The 17945-nt window shown below is 35.4% G+C and overlaps 1 protein-coding gene across 1 annotated transcript; it reads right to left on the bottom strand.

The window, feature by feature from the left end:
- Positions 1 to 1551: 1551 nt before the first annotated feature.
- On the bottom strand, positions 1552 to 12752 carry LOC135696032 (protein BCCIP homolog). Its single transcript, XM_065215296.2, has 8 exons — positions 12550 to 12752; positions 12204 to 12278; positions 10781 to 10861; positions 8719 to 8787; positions 7937 to 8112; positions 7421 to 7448; positions 4924 to 5127; positions 1552 to 2470 (listed from the first exon to the last, which is right to left on the bottom strand). Exons 1-8 carry the CDS (start codon positions 12703 to 12705, stop codon positions 2303 to 2305), a joined length of 957 nt encoding a protein of 318 aa, XP_065071368.1. The 5' UTR covers positions 12706 to 12752; the 3' UTR covers positions 1552 to 2302.
- Positions 12753 to 17945: the final 5193 nt, after the last annotated feature.

The raw sequence follows: 17945 nt of genomic DNA, 5'->3' as shown, positions 1-17945 counted from the left end.
AGGGAAAATGTTTCTTACGACAGAGCACTTAGAAAAACGTATCTTTTCCGACAAAAAGACACATCTTCTGGGATACTTTTTCTTAGGCAATTCTTTAGTTTCTGGAGAAAGCAAGCAACCTTTCATCTAAAACTTTGACTCTTCAGCTTCTAATAAAAAAATTGATGTTCCACTTCCCTTCACGTTAAGAGTGTTTGCATCAAGTGACTGAATTTGAAAAAAAATTGACTTGTATCTTTTCTCTAGTTTTGCATGTTGTTGAATCTTCCTTTGGGAAATTTGTCAACAAGAAGAATCAGAAAATACGAAAAAGATGATAATACGAGGTATTTTTCAACTTCTTTTCAACTATCTCGTTTCGTTGCAATAGGTACTATATAAAATAATTGGAACTTTATATTTCCAGTCAAAACCGTCGTAATAATTCTAGAAAAACAGAACTCGTGCCCTTACTTCAAAAAGATACGTTTGTTAGGCAATCACGTCTGCTAAATGCACATTGTTAGTTAAATGTTTTTTGAAGTAGCAATTTTATGTTCTTCGAAAATATGTTCTTTATCAAGCACTTACAAGGAATGGCTGAGTCCTCCTCTAAAAATTCCATTATATATATATTATAAAAGTAAGTAACATATACGCAATAATATAAAAGTAGCTTTATATTTAACAATGAAACTGTTTGATGATGATTAATTATTATGTGCAAAAACTGAAGAAGTACAAACCGTTGCCAATGACCTTAACCGTGACGTAAACCGAGTAACAACATGGCAAAGGTCTCCAGTTACCCTGCCATTTGCTGGAGATGCATCTTATGCAGGAACGAATCGGAATATTGCGAATGTACTTACTTTCACTATGATCTAATTGAGGCTTCAAGCTCTGGGCTTTGCGCGGTTTCTCTCGCATTTAGGGCCTATTTATATGGAGAAAATCATCCCACCTTCCAGCCTGTGAGCTAAGAGGTGAGATCCCACTTTTCAATAGAATCCTTTGTGTTATTCGTCTTTCGTTTATATGGAAAATAAGCTAGTCCGGCTAAGTGAGATCCCACTGCATGGGAGGTGGGATCTCACTGAAGTGGGATGAATTTTTTCCATATAAACGTTGGAAGGTGGTATGAAGCTGGAAGATGGGAGGAAATGTTCATATGAACGCGATCAAATTTTGTCCCACTTGTCAGCAAACAAGCTGGAAGGCGGGATAGAATCTGCATGTAAACATTCGATTATTTCATCCCACCTGCAAGATTATGGGCTGAGGGGTGGGATAAATTTGCTCATATAAACAGGCTCTTAGGAGCCTTAACCAAAGCCAATCTGTCAAAAAGATACTTGAATAAAAATCAAAAGGGTACCACAGAATTTGGGCTTCATTTCCGGTGTATTCAAAGACGGACAACATTTTGTGCTACTTCTAAAATTTCGCAAGAACGACTGCAACAAATCCGTTTCGTTGTTCGGTAGATCTGGGTTCTTTTAAAAAGTTGCATGTAGTTTTGCAAAATATTTTACACTGTACATCGAGTAGGCAAAAGAAACAAAACATAGATAAAGCATATAAAAAACTATCGTACTAACACGTTTTTCCTCGTATTAAAGATGTCACATTATCAACTGTTAGCAAATAATTTCAATCTTCTCCCTACAAACGGCTTACAAAACTTAAGACTCGATTTGCTTTAAATTATGAAACGGTAGTGTGGTTGGACAAAGCCTCGAACCCATAAAAGTCCTTTCTGTAATCGAAAATTGAAAGAGGTTTTCCTACTGACGACAAATTCTGCTCTGGTTTTTGGATAAAAATGTCTTTTCATTTATAAACACTGAATACTGAATCAAGTTAACAATTTTGAAAATTTTGAACATCTATTTATGATTCAAGTGTTCACAAGTTTAAGACCGTGTAAGGAATATGGTGAAAAACGGCAAATAGAAAAAATAGACATTTTACTGCAGGTCCCTGTAAGTAACAGAAAGATTAATTGAGCAGAAATATTAACTGAAAAATGGATTCTACAGCTAAACACAGTGATTTAGCCAACTCACATAACACTCATTCTTTTCCCTATTTCTATAGAAATGAAATGCTTGAAAATGTGCTAGTTTACCCCAAATAATCAACTATTTCTTAGGGAGCTGTGTCAATATTTGTGGCGATTTTCAATGGAAAGCTAAGACTTCGGATCCAAGCAGGAAAATGAAGCTTAACAAGTGGTAAAGTGCTCTCAAGCAACCAACAGAAACTTGTGCTTAATTACGCCCACGACAAAAGCGGCTAAGAAATTGTAATACTTGTTATGCTATCTAAAAAAATCTTCCAGATTTTCCACAATTCGTTCAAATTTTGTGAAATCTATCACCATAACTGTTCGGTATGTGTCCATGGCAGCATCTCCCAAGGCCCATTGGCCTCCAACAGCAAACCCAGTTGCATTAGTTACTGAATAGCTGAGTGAAAATGAAGATTCCTGAAAAATAAGAATCGCCATACCAACATCAAGAACGTTTCGATAAAAACTGCTAAATAGAAAGGAAAAGAGAATCATCAACATAACAGCAGCAACAGATTACATATACGAGCAGGTGGTAGACAACTTATGCAAGAGACGGGTTCCAAAAATGAACAGGACGAGCCTCACCATGACAATGCAGTACTTTAAACTTAAAACTATAAGTCAAAACTGCATCGTGTAAACGGGACTTGCGTCTTAAATCAATTGCCCTTGCAATGACTCGTGAAAATTTCTGTTTTCCTGCGACAGTGCATTAAGGACTAACACTATTAGCCAATCAACTAAGAAGAGTGAGTCACATGCCTCGAATATCTAGGGTCATAAATGGGAAGCTTCAATGATTGCGATTTTGATTATTTGTTGTGCTCGTGGATTTTCAAAGCAAAAAAGATTCTTAAAACTGATTGAACTAGCAAAGGAAGAGTATTTTTTGTGAGATATAACTTCGGAAGTCTACCAGAATAAGGATCCGAGAAAAGAAACTTCAAGCAGCTGAGAAAAGAGTGGTAAAATTGTTGTGAAGTTTAGGCATGTCCTCTCGCGAATAATTAGGAAAAGTATAGTGGCACGTGATATGTGCAAGGTCACAGGTTAACCTCGTATAGGAAACAATGCATAAACGTGATGGGTCATAGGCCAAGGTCATCAAGGTGTCACCATCACCAAGGTCATCAACAAGGTCATCACAGAAACACACATATAGGCTTAACGAACTATAGTTAGTTGAAGCTAGGAAGCTTCAGGAGAAAGGTCGCAGTGTAAAGGGACGGCCACTTTCTGGCGTAGGCAATTGGAGTGGTAGAAAGTAACTCGCGCAGATATGTCAAATAATCGTATACATAAAAGGTAAAATGCAAACGAAGGTGTCTTCGTTGTCTTTGTCCTGGGAATCAAGAGAGAACAGCTTTTTCTCTCTTACAACAAATTTTTAATATCCTTTGCCCCAAAATCTCAATATTACACATACTCCATACTTTCATTTCTAACTTTCATTCATGTTGTTAATGGCAAATTTCCCTCCTAATAATTTTACAATATTTTGCCAACATGCTTCCCATAATTTTGCATGTTTATTCAAATGGTACCCATCATTCCGCATAAATTTAAAAAAGTGATACCCATAATTCTGCACTTTTCAGGAAAAGGTGCACGTCCACGTACCTCAAAACCTATTAAGGTACCCCCCAGAGCATTCGCCGCTATAAAGCTGAAAAATTTTTCCACAACGATCAAACCAGTTCGTATAACGAGTTACTTTCTAAGTCGATAAATGCACGATGAGGGTTGCTTACCAAAGAACCCCTTGCACTGAAATATTCAAAACAGTGAAACAGCAAACCCACCTTCTATGGAGAATATATTCAAATGCGGTCTCAAAATTATTAATTAAGCAATCCCAATAACTTAGCTCACGCTAGGCCAAAACAAACAACATTTGGGCCCAACAGTCTGATGTCTATTGGGCCATAGATTTGAAATAGTCTAGCAAACGAGGTGAAATCCGCGAAAAATTTGAGAGTTTTTTAACAATCAAATAAAAGCAGCTTGATTAGCGTTCTGATTTAGTTTTTATCAGCGTAATTATGCATATTACATTTTATTTATTTGCTTAGATTCGACATGGTTAGTTAATATTTTATATATGTGTAGATGCGTATATTTTATTAGCTAAAAAGGTTATCCAAAAAGCCTTGAAAACAGAACCATTTGCGTCATTACGACACCTGAGCAGAAAGATCATTGGCCAAACAAAACCTTACAAATAGAGAGTCTAATGTCGTTTGACAGCTCTGCCAAGACTTACCAATTGTAGACAGATTTTGTACTGAAAATCTTTTGTTTCAGATTCAAAATTTCAAAATATTTACTTGTAAATTTAGTTTCAGATTCCAAATTTCAAGCTACAGCACAAGATCTTCAGAAAATATAGAGATTCAGTACAATTTTGAATATTCAAAGAAGTGATTCTCATACGATGCTCATAGTGTTTAGGATGGAATTTCCATAAATTGAAGATGCAATAAAAATCCCAGTTAGTCCATAACTTTATGATTAATTAGCACACAAAAGTAACAACCACAGCAAAATTTTAGATGACTAGTTCCAAGCAAGTTAAATATTGTCTGGAAGCATGATGCAGCTTGTTTAAACCTTTATGTTCTCAAATGAGGCCTGATTTGTCTTTTAAATGCTATACCACATAAAATGCCTTTGATTTTCAGATCTTGCACTATGCGGTGTTTCAATAGCTAACAAGCCAACTGACAATGTAATGTCAATGTTATTTAGGGTCCTCAATGAAGCTATCAAAAATAGGTAGGGAACATCCAAGACTCAAAATATGCTGAAAAACAATAACTGAAACAGAGCAGCTCCTTAGATGAAAAATGCGAAACAAGAAAAGTCACCTTATAAAAGAGCTCATCTTCTTCGTTGATGAATTGTAACTGCTCTGCAACTTTCTTTTCAGCCTTCAATTTTTTACGTTCTTTTTTCGATGCACTTGATGATGGTCCGTTTTCTGTTGTGTTAATGAGTGGAAGCTCCTTCGCACTAGCCACCTTGACGGACTTGGCAATATAGAGAATATGGTCTACCTCGGTTATGCATCCCTGCACACAGAGATAAGAGCATTGTTTATGCATTTATCGTGAATTCTAGACCACTACATTACCATAGCTCGAAGTCTCAATTCTTGGTAGTGATCATTTAGCCAGCCGTTATATTTAGAAGGGTTTTTGAAACAATTCATAACTTGAAAGTTTGAAATATAACATAAAATTCTTCCATTTGGTGATGAATTTGACTTTGAATCAGCAACTTGCTTAATTCGTTCTGCAGAGTTGAAAGTTTTGAATATGCTACGAATCTAAAAAATAGTCGATTTCGCAGGGCATTAAGAAGAATTTTTTGCAGAGCAGGAACTTAGGCTCTGAAGTTCGTAAAGAGCCCGTTTAGGAATTCTGAAATAGATATTCGCGATGATCTTCCCTTCCTGACATTGCATTCAAGCTAACGAAAAATGCAACAATGATTGATGCATATGTTTAGTGTAAGTTTGAGTCCACATAAAGCAACTTAAGTTGTAAATCTTTTCGTGACAGGTACAGGGCAGGGTGGGAGGGGTAGGGGTAGCTGAAGCTAAGCTTAAGTCAAGATAAGAATTTTTTACCGTTGTTTTTATTACTTTTTAAAAAAGTGTACGAAAAAGGAGAACAAATTGTTTAGATATCGATATTGTTTGGTTTATTTAGTAACTTATTTACGTCGATGTGCAATCAGAAACGAAAGGTCACAATTTCTTTTCCCAACATCTGTCATTTGAGTTTTAGCAAGACACCTCCCCTCCTCGATTTTTCCTAATAAACAATAATCAGTGTTTTTTGAGAACCGTCGAATTGTCTATCCTAAGCGGTATAGTATTTTGCTTGATTTTGGCCTGGGAGATGCTTTTTTAGCCCTTCTACAAGTTGCAATTTCAAAAATTTTCTTTTGGTTCGGACCAAACCATGGTGGGTCCTCCTATCTTACTAAACTTGATACTTACGCCCCCAGGTTCAGAATTGTGGCGTCGCCCCTATCATGTAGCCGAAAAACACATGCACTTTCCCCCCTCCCTCCCCCCATGAGATGTAAGCTTTATTGCAAAGAAAAATTAAATTTGAAATCACGTTGATCAATGAATATTTCATCGGCATTTAAGTTTTAAATTTGTTTTTTTGCTTATAAATTTATCCTTGGTAAAGTAAAATGTACATTGGTAAAGCTTTGATTAGCATCCTATAGACATAACTGCCCTAATATGCCCTTTAATTTAGAATACCAGTATTGTCTTCAAGAATCACACAACTGCGCATTCTTTATTCTCTGACACAGAAAATCGTGACATTGAGCAGGCGCAATGTTGATAAATAAGATAAAAACCTGTATAGAGACTTCTTAACGCGAAGTGAACATGAAATGTTTTCTAGTGAACAAAAGATCCCGAAAAAGGTTCCAATCTTCCCTACATGCGCAGCAGCAAAACCCGCCTACTGTTGTGCAAATCCTTTTGTTTTAAAAACTGCAAATTTCGCCTTTTCGTCACAGCGGTTCAGCCCCTTTTCATCAAAAAGTTGACTGCGCATAGACAACAATAGTGTGGAACTCTTCCCACGTTATAAATATTTCACCCGCAATAATTTATCCGCTACAATATCCTTTAAGATATTACACGCCCATTGTATACAGGTTCTCTGGCCTTAATTACATCAAAATAATATTGTGTACAGTACGATTGAAGGGGAGCAGGTCATTGTTACAGCAACGAATCCCCTCTCCTATCCTCTTCCTTGTTTACATACATACAGGAGGTTCCTTGGAAAAGCAGAAGCAATTTCTTTCTTAAGTTGTTGATCAACTGCAGAGCCCACCAAAAATACACTTAGCATAAAAAACATGCCACAGCATACTTTTCAGCATTTGGCGAGTTTCTTTAGAGGCCAAGAACGGCTAAACAATCCGAGAAATGAGAAATAAATTCAAGTTGGTTTTTGAAATTCAAAAGAGAGAGACTGCTGAACAGCTGACATGAACAGACGGTTGTAGAAACAGTTTATATAGAGAATTCTTGGTTGAAAGGGGAGGTTCTTCTGCCGCAAGCAAATTTCATACTGTGAAATAAATTGATAAGGTGGCTAAATTTAGCTTCCATTGTCACAAATTTTCGCATTTTGTCGTTGAGGTCACGAAGATTTGATCAGAGCAAATTATCGAAAGATCAGAGCAAATGAAGCCAAATGTCTCTATATTTTCTTAAAAATATTCACAAAGTCACGATTCTATACTTTAAAATAATTTGTTAACTATCGGAATTTATTTTGAAAATTTTGTCGTCTGGTTTAATTATAAAGGAAAAGAACTAACCTGCTTTTTTGCTTCTTTTATCTCAGAGCTGGGAAGAAAGAAGAACAAACGTTTGCTATCAAAAAAGTTGTTAAGGAAAGCTTGAAGATTTTGGCATGCAATGCCAGTCGTGTTGTATAAATTTACTGTTTACTAGAATTTCTATAATATTTCGGGACATTTTGTTTGACTGTGTATGGTTTCTGTGATGCTAAAATAGTTTTTCTTGTTAGGGCCACGCTTTACGGATTGTGCGTTTATGGCGATAAAAATGTATTAGCATATCATCAAAAATGTCCTATTAAAGTGAAAATTTAAAAGACGAATGATTGCAAACGCGCTTTTAAATGTCAAAAAAGGCTCAAGCGCAAATGTGACAATATTTGACCTGACAACGTATGGGTAAATTGATGCGAACAAACAATTTCAAAAAATTTCGTTCAATCTGTTACTTAAAGATTGTATTGGAATTAGTTGAGTCTTAGCTGGATAAAAATGAAGGACACGCAAGAGGTTTAGCCAAATCAGGAAGTCTACCTCAGCGACTGTAGCATCGGTACAGAAACCTCTCCAGGTATGTTGATGAATCTTTCGTTGAGAAGCAAGGAAACATTGCATTCTAGCAATTCAGAAAACTCGCTTAATTGTTTCTTCGGTGACTGCTTCAATTTTTCTTTGAGGAATATAATGAGCTCTTTGGCCATGTTTTCTCTCTAAAGTTGTTAAAAAATGAAACCAAATGCATCAACATAAAAACTTAACAAAAGCGGATGCAAACATGCAAGGCATCGATACAGGAAATAATAAGCAGGAATTGGACTTGGAAATGAGAACTAGGTTTTATACTGCTTTAATCATTTAAGGTACTTGAAAGCCTTGCAAAGGACGGAGAAACATCTTCCGTGCCCGCAAAGAAAAGTTAAAAGCTAAGGCAAAAAACAGAAAATTGGATTCTCTCTATTAGCACATTTGAATTTTGCAATTTCAGCAGTGTTAACACATTATAAGACGGTAGAATTGATGTTAAAATTCTTTCAGCATTTCAAAATTTCTTTCAGACCCCTCTTGCTTTAGTATTCGCCCACTACCCTTAAGAGCATATAAACGAGTTTAAAAGTCTTAAACATACACGGACGAAAACTATTCAGGTCATAAAACTACGGTCATTTCTAGTAAATTGAAGAGAATGCCATGAAAGTGCAAGTCAATTTTTGAAGAAGTGGCCTTGTTTCTAATCCCTGTCAGGGAAACTAGAACGATAACGAAATTTAGGATGAACTAATAAAGAAATTTACATTTAGTCGAAAACCAGTACAAACCTCTTTGTCAGCATTCAGGTCGATGAGTGAACAAAGTCCATACACAGTACCTTCTTCATCTTCAACGACCTAAAGATGAAACAGACTCTAAGATGAAACGAAAACTTCAATACGTAATTTATTAATTTGGGACAAAGACTAAAATACCATGCGAATAAGTTCCGTATAAACTTTCTTGAGCAACAAAGCACTTATGAACTGGGTTTTTTAAAAGAACACCAAAGAGCAAGTTGATAAAATGAAAAAAGCGACGTAAGAATATGCTATGCATCAGTTGAAAAATTAAAATAAATAATTAGTTCACTTTTTCACTTTGATCACTTTTTCTAATGCTATAAATCGTGCTACTAAAATGACATGAATAATTATTATTCATTGGTATCAGAAATAACATATAGTTTGTATGTTGTAAAAAAATTAAGTTGAAATAAGACAATCTTAAGAACACCCGAGCATTAAAATCATCTAAAAATTAAGAATATCCTGCATTAAAATCATCTATAAATTAAGAACATAGTTTTTATAAAAAACAGCTTAAAAGTGAACAACACAATTACTTTACCAATGATGCCCAACTATATCATAATGGTAAAAATTTTCATTATAGTTTGAAAATATGCCGCACCATTTTTGTCAATTTATTATTTCTATAGTGAAGATCAATATTATTATTTTATGATACCCTTTTCAAGCTTGTCTGGTACCTTTCACTGCATTATGTCTTTGAAAATTTCCTGGCAAATATTGACAACAAACATTTAAATCCAAAATTTGCAATATGCATGCAAAGAATCAGACAACTTTCTAACGAGATTCAAGTTTTTAACTCTCAACCCATTCCTGAAATACCCTATCAGAATAGATACAATATTAACAGCAAAACTTTTGTTTATGCTTGCAAACTTTTGCTCACAAAATAGCTCCTATGATACCAGAAATTAGAAGGCCTTAATTTTTCTTCTTTTTCACCTTAAATACAGTAAAGAAATAAATTTCATTTGGAACAAGTTTTAAGGACTTTCTTGACACACCGTTTAAAGGGACTACAATGTAAGGATAATAAATGAATATTTTTACCAAGATCCTATTGATATTTTTGGCACTATGCGTCACAAATGTTCATGACTCCATCATTTTTACATTCAAGCCTTCCTAAATTGAATTCAACTTTCTGAACATGCATTTCGACTTCTGACCATTGCATATAAGTGGTCAGGTTTTGTTAACATCAAACTGCGATGCAAGACTTGTTTTAGAAGACAGGCTTTTAAAAGATATGCATACTGATATCTTAGAATTTATTGTGATGGCACCTTGAAGCATCGAGTCAATCATTTAAAAAGATTTATAACATTGGTATGGCTGCCAATTAAAATCCTCAGGGGAAACAAAAATAAATAGTTCAAAGAAAGCAGGGAAAACCGAAAACAAGAAGTACTTTTTGTCCTCAAAATATAAACATTGTGACTAGGAAAGAAGAAATACATTTTTACATATTTTGGCTACATATTTTTTATCAGGTATTAATGTTATTTTGGCTTGTTTATAAAGTTTATCACAGAGACAAAATTACAGTGATTTGGTTGGGGAAGCATCTGTACTCATATGACCATTTCTTAGCCAATATATAACAAATTTATCTGATTTGGAAACTTTGGAGATATCTGAGTTTATGGTAAATAGCTCTGTTGCGGTGACTGCATAGCAATAAAGGGCTTAGCAAGGGCTTTTTTGTAGTGAAAATCCTAGAATATTAATTGTCTTAGTTTAACATTTCAATACCTAGGCTGACAATTAAAAGTTGGAAGGATCTTGAATGCTTGCAAGAGATGCTGTTTCTGAAGTCACCATTGCTTGTCTCATAATAAAATACTGTCTGAAAACTCTACCGGCTTAATTATTTGAGCACCTGGCTTGCCAAAACATGTTTTTTAATCTGAGTTCTGCATTTATTGTAAATGAAAATGTAATGACATCTAATTGTGTAATATTTTGCAGAGTGCATATAACAAAATATAATTTACCAGCTTTTGTAGAGATGTAGTGACCTTAGATGTCTTACCTTCAATGTACTTCCGATACTGGTTTGAGACACAATCACATCAGCCATCTTAGTGAGGTTTACAGGTAAAGTAACCATCAACTGAAAACAATTTAAGGAAAATTTAACAACTTTGCTATATAACCCATTTGAGCAGGACCAACAAACTAGGATCCTGGGGCCATGGTCCTCAATTTTCTTAAGAACAAAATGATTTTTTTGTAAAAGGTAAAAAGAAATGTAGTCTACTATTCTATAAGTTCTTTGCTTAATATTCTCTTAAACATTTCCTAAGCTTAATGGTCCTAACCACTTAGACATGAGAATTTTAAGTTGTGTTTAATTTATAGTTGAGTTGTGCATTAAAAGTTACTTTGTACAAGTAGCAGATTCTCAAAAAATTAATCTCAACTATAAACCATTGGAAAATGTTTGGAATGCTTGCTGGGCTTAGTATAAAGATGGAGAAACTTGCTTCAGAATATCTGTGCCGAAGCCATTTGATAGAGTTTTATATTTTCTGTGGCCTAGACTATCACAAGGTCTATTTGTTAACATAGAAAACTCTCAAAACATTACAGAAATAGAGAATGCCTGCTGTTGAGTGAAAGGAACTTCTAGCAAGATAATCTTTGAGAATTCAAGAAATGAAGAATCAGCATATTTGTTCTTCAAAGTATTACCAAAAAGGTTTAAAGTCTGATTTTATTGACAATCCTGTCCCAGCTGGAGAAGAAACTGTATTATAAAAACTAAAACTGTAAAACTGTAAGAATATCTTGTGGTAGCAGGAGATTCAAATAGGGATAAACCATACTACCTTTTCTGGCCAAAAGAACTATCCAGCTATTTACTTCGAAGTTCTAGAGGCAATTATAATAAATCAATGTTTGAGAATTGTTTAAATCTAGAGTCATCCCTTTCTATTTTCTATTTTGTTGACATAGTTATTATATTTAATTGTTAAATTGTGTCTGATCTATTTCTCTTCTCCAGCATATTTTGTCTCCTTATTTACTGTACTATTTGATAATTCCCTGCACTAAAAAGGTTATTCCAAAACTCTGCAAAACCTTTATTATTTTAGGTAAATACTGAAATAGATAAAACTTCTGGACAAAATGAAGAAAAATAGCTTGAACATATTGCCTCAGATTTTCCTTGGTCATAACAACCAAGTTCAGATGCAGTTTCTAGCCATCCTTAGAGCACCATATTTTAAAAAAGATTTTCTTGCCACCATCACCAACCATTGTGACAGCCTTTGCTAACCCCTTCATCAACAATAAATACCTTCTGGGCCCTTCATTTTCAAATACGTTTCGCCAGCTCTGAAGGGAGACTAGGAGAGCTAACAAACATGTAAATTCATAACATTCGATCATGCTTTTTCATATCACAATATACTTGTCTTACTAATGAATATCCCCTTCTTTGGCCTTACCTGTTGTAACAGCATTTTGATGCCATGGAAATCTTGTGCTGTGATGGCTTTTCCTTCAAATTCTAAACCAATCTCCTGTTCAAATTAAGAGGACATTCTTGTTATTTTCGAGTTCTAAGAGAAAGAAAATTTCAAAATCGTCAAATATCCTAACCGGCTCATTCTTAATCTTACATTGGCGTTTTTTCGATCTAAAGTTGGATTAAGCTGAACCTGGTAATTTACTATTTGCTACAGTATTATTGCGAGCTTAAAGAATAGTGCGACAGCTCAACGTTTTAATATTGACACATGTATCTAGGTAATTTAAAAATGTAAGTAAACAAAACAATAACAATTTGATTACCCGATTTTCTGATTCATCCTCTTCCTCCGAAATTGTTGATTCATCTGAGCTGCTTTTTTCACTACTTTGAGAACTTTCGTCCTCTTCGGTTTTCTTTTTTTTCTCACTAGGCTCATCACTCTTTATTCCAAAGCCAACTTTGTGTTTGGAAGCCATTTTTACACCAATGTGTTCTTGATTGCAGCCTCGAGCACACACGCCAAAATTCTCAGATGAGGCTATGCTCTCTATCACTGCTCTCAACACTGAATTACTTTTGTTGAAAGAACTGCCAAAGATGCCAACTTGCCCCATTTAGTTTCTCACGAAATTCATTATTAACTTGAAGCTTTAAAAACATGTCTGGCGCCCCTTTTCTTAAACTTGTGCGCCCCTTTAGAAGAATGAGAATCTGGTGAAAAAGGTTCTAAGACCTATAGGTTAATTTACTTCAAGAATTACCAGTTAGCTTGTTAAATCCAAAACTGGATCATGTTTTGCTAAAAAAATGCCTCTTTCGAAGACAATTAAAGTTATCCATAAAGTTGTGCTCTCTAACTCAAACAGTGTTCAATTTCTTGCGCTTAAAAGTTGTCCAATCTTCATGCTATTAATCAAACCAAATAGAACTATGGTGCATAATTATGATAGAATTTACAACATCGACTGAGAACCAAGGATCATCCCAGACCCATTTTCCGGATATCTCTGGAATGTCATACAGTCAAACCTCTAATAGCGACCACCTCCGATTAGCGGCCACCTCCCAATAGCGGGCAAAGACCTTCAGTCCCAAACATTTGTGAACGATTTTAGTAAGCCTCCGAATTACGCCCACTTCTCATTAACGGCCGCTAGGCCTTGGATCTTAAAGAGGCCGCAATTAGAGGTTCGACTGTAGTTGCAAAACATTTTCTGCCACCAACCATAGTGGCCGCCTTCGCCAAACTATGCATAATCAATCTTACCTTTCTTAACGATGACGTACTATTGAATTTCAGGTGCATTCATTTCAAGTACTGTCTAACTATATAGCCATATTCCAACTGAAAATGAAACCAAAAGCAGCAAATTTTTTGGGCCTCTACATACATCGATACTACGTACTTTAAGAGTCGTAAAGCTCCAGAGATCTTCTTTGTATACCTTTAACATTGCTTTTCTTTTTTAGGTTATCAGCAATCATTAAACTTATTTTGATCCACAACTGGGTACATATATTTCCTAGCCTAGAGTTTTCGATCTAATGTTATGATATTTTATACTCCGAAAAGTGTCAGACGAAAGCTTTGGTGGCATGCATCAATTCATTTCCTTTTTTTTAAAGCCATTTTTAAAATGATAGAATGCCAATTGCTTATAGGGGCTTGTTGAACTTAATTGCCCATACCATTGCTCTGTCTAAGGCTCATGGGGGATCTCTACGCAACAAACTCTAGACAAATTGCAAAGTAAGGCCATTCGAACAAAATAAATAGAGCATGCGATGAGCCAGCTGAACCTTTACTTAAAGTATCACACCTGCCTATACTAGTATTTTTGATATGATCAAACAGGAAGCCAAAAGCATGGTAAATAAAGCATTGAATGTCATCTTCTATAGCGAATAAAACTTCACGCAACTCTGATTTGAATTTAAGACATCCGAAAAAGCATGGACAAAACTGCTTCGTCTACAATGGGACAACAATTTGGAACTCTTCACCTAGAGAAAAATTCCTTCAGGACATTTAGCTTATTCCACAGAAAACTATAAGGCATACTTGCAGAAATTTCTTTTGGCTTACTGATTACCGATGTATAATATATATATGTAATAAGTTTCATTTTTTACAGAAAAGTACAATTAACATTTTCTACACTCTTTTTTATAAGAACCAGCAAGTTTAAGTTCATGCTGACTGTTCTTAATTTTTTCGAAAATCTGAGGCTGGATTGCTCTTAATTTGTTCTTTATTTAATAGGGTGTAAGCTAGCTTTTTCGCTCTAGGGAGGTAGTCAGGTCTTGTTTGCTGACAAAGTGAGCGAGACAGCCTTCATTTACCGATGCATTATGCACTCCCACACGGCTAAAAATCCTTGATTTTGAGAGAAAACGTTGTTCAAAAATGCATTTTGCAGAAGCTCAGCCTCAGCTTGTTCTTAATTTGTTCTTTAATTAACAGGATGAAGCAGTGCGATTACTGGCTTTTTCGCTCTAGGGAGGTTGTCAGGCCTCAATTGCCAACAAAGTGAGTGAGTTCCTTCATTTTCTGACAGGTTTGAATATTCAACAAAAAAGCACACACACATTGCTAAAAATCCTTGATTATGAGATAAAAGATTGTTCAAAATTGCATTTTGCAGAAGCTCAGCCTCAGCTTGTTCTTAATTTGTTCTTAACTTTTGACCAATTTTAAGGCTCATGTTCTTATAAAATATCAATCTTCAGTTTTCGGTATGGCCCGTTGTAAAACAGACCTGACTAGTCAGTTGAACAAATACTTAAAATGAGCGAATTGAAAGGCCTACCTGATGGGGCTTCAGGCAGAAAACAATTTCCGAGCTACTCTCAAAGTACCTTGCTGTTCTAGAAATGCTTGTATTTATAGTAGCTAATGCCAATTGTTGCCCAAGACGTGATGCGAGTTCAGTACTTCGATCGCGTCTTATTCATAACATCGAACCATCTAGACTTCGGCGGAAGAATCCTGACATTAATAGATGCAAAAACACAGAAACCTACAAAACAAAAACTAGAAACATTTATATAATGTCAACCATACACAGATGGCCAGGTTATATTTCCGATCGAAAGAAGAAGAATATGGTCAATTTAATCAAAGAAAGGCAATCTATCAGGAATTATTTATGGTGGTCAGTAGATGGATTCTTGAAAAATTGTCATTACAAGTGCAACAATAACCACACAGTAGACATTCCGCAGAAAGGTCTGAAGAAACTAGAGAATATTCATAAAAATCTTGGGATACAAATGGAAGAGCAGACACATAAGAATATTTCAAGCAGGGATTAAAATAAAAAGTGAAATTATGATTGGCATTTGATGTGAAACCCTTCCCTCCCAGTATAGTATTGTTTGATCACGGGTGTAGTGCTATCGAAATAACAAGAGGGGCTCTTGCGGAAAAAGCTGCGAAAAATAATAGCAAAAGTATAAATTGGCTACTTTTCGACATTAACAAGGGGGCTCAGCCCCCTTGAGCCCCCTTGAGCCCCCTAGCACTACATTCCTGCGCTTGATATAAAAAATTGAGTTATCCAAAGACCACCAATTAGACATAAAGAAAATACGATAGTTTTAATAATGCAACGCCCCATATCCAAACCGAATTAGATTGCAGAAACGTAGGTTATTGAATTGGAAGTGAAGACGCAAGATAGAAGCTACTGAATGGCTCTTTTGAGGAAAAAAAACTTTGAGGGATGAGGTAACATCATTTTGGTAATTTATTTTAGAAAGCAATACCAAATGCAAAATAATAATTAAGAAATAGCTATGAGCTAGAAACAACGAACTGTTGTCATCTGTGCGCAGTACACGGAACCGAGGCTGTGTGATAAAATGTGACACGTTTCAATCGTAGAGAATGACTACGATGAAGTTATTCTGACACAGAACTGGTTGCTTGTAGCTTGCAGTTGATGAAGAAACACGTCTAGGTTGCCATAAATTTAGCAGTGTAAAATTAAGCTCATGGCAGTAATTTAACTTCCAGAAAATAAGTTCAAAAAATAAGTTATAATAGATACGATAGACGATTTCCAAGTACCTACAAATGATATCTTTTGTCAATTATTGCATGCAGAAATTTTGTCTTTACGGCCTTGCTCTAATATCAATTATGTTGGAAAGCCTTACTTTCATAAAAACACCACTGTGCAAACATTTCGCAAATGGCAGAATAAAAGCCACATTTCACTTCTTGGCAGAGCGTATCTAAATCTTTTTTGAAATTGTACATGCATTGACTCCTTGTTGTTAATTGTATGTATATTGTATGCTACTGGAAACAAATGGACCTATTACTGAGGTGAAACTTGAAAGTGTTGCAGCATTTTTGGATGGTCTATGTAAAAAATTTCAGAAATATCAATCCATCATGCTTTCTCGAAAAGTTCTCATGTTATATCAGCTCATAAAAATAACAGTAGACATGTTCAACAACAAGCCTGACTTCTAATTTTCATTTCACTGTGAACAGCAGCTCATTTTGTTCGATCGATTGACCGGAAAAGTATAACAGAGAGGTTACCTCAAGGTTACCTCTTAAAGCCTTTATTTTCTAAGGAAAAATCAATGAAATTGTTGAAAATACTCTTTTCATAATAAAATTTTTTGCTAATAACACTATATGGTATCTCGCTTTTTCCAATGTTGGAAATCCATCAGAACGGCTGATGAACCAAATAGAGAACCCAGCATAAATAGCCTTTGTGAGTGGCAGTGGTAGCGGCAGTTCGATTCTCGTGAAGACTGGAGAGTTTATCCGTTCTTCGAAGAGAAAGGCAATACAATCCTCTGCAGTTGAGGAGATGTTTGAGAAGACTGGCTCCAAAAGTTACCATAAGAAGACACCATTTAAGCAAGGAGAGACATGGGTTTAATCAAATACTTTTCTACATTTCCAGCCTCCTTGTTCAAAATTTTATTGTACACAGTTTAGGTCGTTAGTGCAAATATGGACCAATCCTGTGAAGAAATGTCTGTCTCCAAATAATCTCATAATGATTCAGCATTCAAGGGAAACTATTAGTAGCAAAAAGGCCAAACAGGGGATGGATTTCCATGTTTATGAAAGAGTAGGCTTACTGCGATTACTGCGAAAACTGCGATTAGAAATTATTCCACTTCATTGGAATACAAGTTATTTCATCTCGGATATATAACCATTTTGTCTGTGCCCTATTTGTCTACTTGGATTGGGGAATTAATGAAATTAGCTTTCTTTTCTTTATGCTCAAAAGTACAAAGGAAGCCCTCGGGAAGAATTTATCAAAAACATTAGACAAAAAGTAGAAAAGGGCGGCTGTTTGCAAAACAATTTCGAGTCCTAATGAACAGTGTGAATATCAACAAGAAGGAATAGCTAAAATGTTAATGTTTCTGTTTTACCTAGATTCGGAAATGGCACAGCCTGCATTTACTCCGATGTTCAACTGTTTTTACTCCCCCACCATAAGGGCCCATAAGGGGCAGGTCCAAGAATCAAATCTGGGTGTCATCATAGCGGGATTGACCGGTTGAAGAAGATCAGTTTTAGATTATGAGAACCGATGGCTACCAGTAGGGCAGCATGCCTCCATAAATAAACTGCTGCTCCGCATAAAAGAAAAGCATGTTTTCAATTACCTGAGTTTTGGCAAGCTACTCCAGTTTAGCACTCAAATAGTTTGAATTCAAATAAAGACGAAGA

This window comes from Rhopilema esculentum, chromosome 14 (genome assembly GCF_057945365.1).
Source record: "Rhopilema esculentum isolate cy_ngs chromosome 14, ASM5794536v1, whole genome shotgun sequence".
Lineage (NCBI taxonomy): Eukaryota > Metazoa > Cnidaria > Scyphozoa > Rhizostomeae > Rhizostomatidae > Rhopilema > Rhopilema esculentum.
Note: the sequence above shows the minus strand (reverse complement) of the source record. Positions and strands in the feature narration are given on the sequence as shown.